This window comes from Citrus clementina, unplaced genomic scaffold (assembly GCF_000493195.1).
Source record: "Citrus clementina cultivar Clemenules unplaced genomic scaffold, Citrus_clementina_v1.0 scaffold_3, whole genome shotgun sequence".
Classification (NCBI taxonomy): domain Eukaryota; kingdom Viridiplantae; phylum Streptophyta; class Magnoliopsida; order Sapindales; family Rutaceae; genus Citrus; species Citrus x clementina.
Window position 1 is genome coordinate 2072510 of NW_006262339.1, and position 6118 is coordinate 2078627.

General features: G+C 34.7%; 1 protein-coding gene across 1 annotated transcript; it reads left to right on the forward strand.

Annotated features, from left to right (window-relative positions):
- The first annotated feature begins 786 nt into the window (after window positions 1-786).
- Window positions 787-2371, forward strand: LOC18048115 (protein PHYTOCHROME KINASE SUBSTRATE 3). The gene has a single exon (XM_006439539.2). It carries the CDS (start codon window positions 787-789, stop codon window positions 2197-2199), a length of 1413 nt encoding a protein of 470 aa, XP_006439602.1. The 3' UTR covers window positions 2200-2371.
- Window positions 2372-6118: the final 3747 nt, after the last annotated feature.

A 6118-nucleotide genomic window follows, 5' to 3' on the forward strand; every position in this document is an offset into this window, starting at 1 on the left:
AAAAAGTTTTAAGCATAACCATTCTCGACGATTTGTATATAATTTTATACATTTTTTCCCATTTACTTTAGTATCTCGTGTGACAATCTCTTACACAAAGAATTTGGTTGGATCCCGCGTTCAAACTTGACTGGGCCGAGTTTTTAAGATGTTGTGCCACATTTACATATTTATAACTTGGTATATATTCATTTTGATTTGGACTGTCGTATCTTATACACCCACCGAACGAATGGCAGAGATGTCGCTGCATTTCAGAGGCATTTGTCGGCACATTAACTGTATGATACAAGTAAATCCTGAATTCGAATTAGTATTAACGATTATCATGAAAATAGGCAACGTAATTCCCTGGTAAAAAAAAAAAAAAAAAGGAAAATAAAAGAAGTACAGAAATTTCATCTATTAAGGAAATAAATGAATGGGGACCAGCTATCAAATTAAGCCCAAGCATGTGTAGGACCATATACTCCGACTCTTTGCTGCAGCCCTCACAAGTTTTCTATATAGAACTGTTTTTAGGAAGCAAAGTGATCTCCATTCCTAGACTCGACTCAGAAAAAATTTTAAAAAAGAAAAAAAAAAAGACAGTGCGTTATTTCAATTCCAGCATCCTCTTGTAACTTGTTGAGTTTTGTCTTGATCTACTTCTCTCTTGTCAAGTTTGTGCGCTCGCTACTCAGTAGCTAGCTCTCTTTGTGTGTCATTTCAGTTGTCTCGTCCCACAAGCTTAGCCTAGACTAATCTTTTTTTTTGAAGTACTAGGGTACTAGCCTCTTGCCAAATATGGAAAGTGGAAAGAACAATAAGGGTCTTGGTGAAGTTTCATTTTCTTGTTACCTTAAAACAGAAGAGAACTTCGTACAGAAGCTTACGGGCTCAGCTCATTATCCGAATCATTCCATCAGTTCAGGCCCAGAATTTCCCTCTTCAAGAAGCTTTCGAAGAATTAAGGCTGATCGGGAAGCTGAAATTGGAGTTTTTGATGCAGAAAAGTACTACAACATGAAACTGGATGAGGGTCCAAAAATTATTGGTACTGCTGCAAGTGACCATGCTCAGGTTGATCTGCTCCGGCCGAACATCAAAAGCAGGCCTGGAACTCCAAGTGCAAGTTCAGAAGCAAGTTGGAACAGCCAAGCTGCTTTGTTAAGAACTTACCAGAGAAACCTATCTCAAGGTAAAAAGCAAACGAAGTTACATGGAAAGGGTTTTTTCTCAGTTCTTGGAGTTCTTGGCTGCATTAATGGATCTTGTTCGGATGAGAAATCCGTTGGCGTTAATCAAAATGTTGAGCTTGAAGGGCTAGTTCAAGGAAAAGAGTACAGAAAAGAAAGAATTCAAACTAGTGCTCGCACATTGGATGGAAGAAAGCAGCTGCAACAACCAATATTCAAGGTCGACAAATTCGAGTTTTATAAGCCCAGTTTTGAAAAGATGAATATTGATTCAAACAAAGATGAGTTTTTTTCAATCCCAATTGCAAAATCTGGGATCCAAAATCTTGCAGTTCAGAAAACGTTGGCAAAGAAAATCGAGGAAGAGGAGTCGAGGAAATCGCTGGATGTGTTTGGTTCGCATACGCTGAAAAAGGAATTCATAGAAATGAATTTACGGAGGAAACTATCAATGCTAAGCTGGGATGCCATTCCAAATGCTCCAAGTCTCCCAGCTTCTTCAGCAAGGGGCCAAGTCTATGAAGATGTAGAAAGTGACGCAAGTTCTGATCTGTTTGAGATAGAAAACATATCGGCCAGTACTGGACAGCACCCAGTTTTCATCAGAAGGCAAACATCTGATGATGGCATGTCTACACCTTATGAACCAAGCGACACCAGCACTGAGTGGAGTGTTGTCACAGCAACCGCTGCAGATTATTCAGTTGTTTCACACTATGATGAAAAGAAGATGACAGAAAATATCAGAACTAGTCCTACTACTCCTTCTTTGGCAACAGCAACTGGCAAACTTGCCAAAACCAAGTTCACGGACAAAGATGTCCAAGGCAGCCGTCCAAGCAAATTGCTCGGTTGCAAGAGTCACAATGCAGTGAGAGTGGCTGAAGCAGCATACAGAATCAATAATGACAAGGCAAAGTCTCACCCACACCCACAACAGCCTCTACGGTCTGTTGCCCCCATGCCAGTCAGGAAGTTTATCAAAGCCGACAATGGTGAGCTAGTTTTCGATTTCCCATGAACACAGCATGTATGCTTTTTCCCCTCAAGAACGTTACTGTCTGCCTACATGAAGCAGCTAGCACTAGTAGCAGTATAATGGAAGTGATTAGACAGAGACACAGATGATAATGTTTCTGTTTGATATAAAGTTTCAGTAAATTTTGTACCCAACTATATATTCCTTATGTAGTATTATTATCCTAGCTTTTTCTGTATTCTACTTAAGCCGCTAACTTCATTTTAGTGGTGAAACTAAGACTATTGGCCATAACTTCTATGTCAATGAAAGACAAAACAGCTACAATACATAAAACGAGATTCTGGAAATTGTCTATGCGATTGGACCCAGGAGAGTACTTAAAAGATTACATTTGCTGACCACCCTTGTCTAAATAATCTCCTCCCTTTATTAGTTCAAAAACTTCGGATATTATCCTTGTTCTCTTGATTTTCAACTGGAGGGTCATCCATGTTTTGGATCTCTTTCTGACTTTTAACTAAAGCTGCTTTTGGCAAGCCTTCTTTGCCTCACTTGAGGGACTACATTCCACACTGCACAGCATTTGTTGGCACATGAATTTATTTAAATCTGCAAGGTTATATAAAGGGCTTAATTGAGATTTATACTTTCTACAATAATATTGGTATCCAATCACCTAGTCTTATCCTCTTAAGGGTGCATCATTAATGCATTAAGCTTACAACACTTATTAATGAATGATACATCAATTGTCATGTCACTACTCTATATATGTATAGTGATTTTTCAATTTGATATCTCTGATCATATTAAAATTATGAATAAATTAAAAAAAACAACAATTTCAACACATTGAAAGACAAAATACACTGTATTTGAATATGCATTTTTTTATCTTTTATCTTGTCATTGACTTATATGGTAGGGGATCACTAATTAGAACATTTACACACACTTGTATATAAAATATATGGATATATATTACATATGTCATAACTATGTAAATAGAGCATTATTCTTATCATGAGTGGCTTTAAGTATAGGGGAACAAGGCGGTCGCCTCAAATCCTAAATTTTAGAAATGTCTCATTTTTTTTAGTATTAGTAATAATTCTCTAGTTAATAAAGATTTAAAAAAAAATTATGTGCGGTAGAAAAGCTATTAGACATCTCTCTAATTAATAATTATTTTTTTATATAAAAATCTATAATTGGTTATCTTATTGTTAAAGAGATATAATTAATAATATTGTCTAACCATTAATTTATTCGTTATTAGTTTTTCCAACAAAAATAAGTAAATTTTTTACCTTTTCAACTTCTTAAAAAAACTCAATTATTCAACATTAGAATCTTTGACTTTGAATATTCCTTTTAATTTCTATTAAAAATCTTATAATCTAGAAAATCATAGATGAAAAATTTCTTATTCTCTTCTCTACAATGAAGATTATTACATGCATTAGTTCAATCAAAAAAAGAAAAAAAAATTAGTTACTTGAAATACAAAGTGCACATCCTTTATTTAATATCAACTCATGATCTTAACTTTCTATGTGCTACCATTCTAAATATTCTATTTAAAAATAATATTATTCTCATTTATTTGTTTATTTATTTTTGTATAATTTCTAATGGTAAATTTTAGATTTTGTTTTTGAAAATTTTTAGAATCTTCTTGATTATTTGTTGAAATTTAAGAACTAAAACTGAAATTGATTTTCAGCTCTTTTTTGTTTTATTAAGTATTGAAGTTGATAAATAAAAAGAGGTCTCATAAAAAAAAAAAATCACCTAAGGCCTCTGATATTCTAAAGTCGACGCTGAATTTTTTGTAGGTATCGACCAACAATTTTTAGGTTATATATGTTAATGGTAAAAAAACACAGATATTCCCGATCGGGATTTGTGTTTAAGAGATGGAAAATCTCGCATTTAAACAACCTACACATGATGGGAAATGACAGATGAACAAGCGCCACAAAAGTTGAAGAATTGAGGGGTCTAGTTTTCTTCTTCTAATTTCTTGGGATTTTAATGAAGGATGGGAACTTCCAACAGTGTTCTAAATTTATATTTATAATGATGGGAACTGTTAAGGAATGTTGTCCACAATGACATGTTTCAACTGATGACATTACATTTCCACGAGCAAGTTGGGTAGTTATGCATTCAATTCTATAACCATCTAACAACAAAAGGTGGATCCCATGCATGTCCTTCTAATGAAATGAATATATGTTAAAATGCTGTAATGAATATATGCTCTTTATATATATATATTGTTGATTAGCAAACTGTATATAAAAGGAACAAAAGTTACTAGAGGAAAGGGGCCCATGTGAATGTGATGAAGAGGAAATGCCAACAAGTGAAAGCAAATTAAGAAGGCATTGATGCGAAGGATTGAGAGAGGTTGCACATCACATCGAATTCCCCTAAGATGGATAGTAATCAATAATTAGCATAGTTGTTGCTACAAAAATTCTCTATGTGCGATGTCTGATAAATGAATTAATTGAGCAATAGATTTCGGAATGGAATGTTGTGAAGGGACCAAACCAAAGCAAAAGCTAGGCTGGATTCACACCAACTTAATAAATTTATTCTTTGGATATTGAATGTAAATAGTTGTCAATGGACCACTAATTTGAATAGACGATTGAGACGTTTTTTATGGTTCAATCCTACGGTGAGTTCAAAGTAAGCTCATTGGATGTTGAAACCAAGACCTCTAGTCAAAGGTAATTCTATGGTGAGTTCGGAATAAGTTGATTATGTAGCCAAGCCAGGTTCGGGCCTTGGGGAATGTTTCAAGAAAATATCAAAGACTCTTGGTGCACTTGTTATGTTATATGTGCGCCTGAGCCCTGAGCCATGCATGAAGAAGTTAAGATCCCACTCATTGAAAACCATGCTGTAGCTACATATAGAGACTCATTGGATATCGTTGTGGTAAGAAGTAACTTAATTCATATTTCAAGAACAAATTATAGTTTAATTTGTATGAGCTTTTTCTAATTACATATAATTAAGCCTTCTTAAAAAAAGATCTTGAGCTTTAAAGTGATTGTAATAACATCTTTTATTATAAAAGATTCGAACATGTGTTCAATATAACTTCTTACATTCTACACAAGTGTAAAATACAGTTTTAACGAGGGCAATATTTGAAATCAAGATGTGATTAAATTACATGCAATGTAATTTACAGCAACTCAAAAATAGTCACTTAAAACAAGAATATGGTAATAAATGAGGTACATCCGTACATAGGAGATTATGGGAGATTTGGCAGGCTGTCTACATTTGTAACTTAGCAAAGCCCTTAAAACCAACCTCTCCTCTCGTCATTTTGTAGGATCAATGCGGCAGGCTGACTACTCAACAGAGTGCATGCACCATAGCAAACAAAGTTCTAGCTAAATGCATATCTGTTGTCTGTACGTAGACATCTCTTGCCCATAATAAGAACATAAACTTCATCTCAGGGAATCTACATTTGATTTGTCAAAACCCAAAAGTCCCCGAGACCCGGAATTGGAAACCATGTGATAATTTCTCTTCGGCCACTAAGATCGCTTTGAGCCCGTAAAGAACTCTTTCTATTGGCAATTGCATTCACAGAGCCCAATCACTGCTACACCTAATCTGGGCCAAGATTAACATCCAATCGCTGCTGGACGGCCCAAGTACAACACTGCCATTCTTGCACCCAACTAACTATGTTAAGTTAAATAATCAGTGATTCGTAAATAATTTACACAAGAAAAGTGAAATTGCATGCGAGTGTCATTGATATAATTTCGGAAAAAGGTGTTAGATTGTTGTAGTCTAATTATTAAAAAAAAAATATATATAGTGATAATAATAAAAAATGAAAAGAGAAACTGTGCCAATCGCAAAACGTATGAGAAATAAAAAGTAGAAAAAGCAAACGAGAAAAGACCTCCTCCTC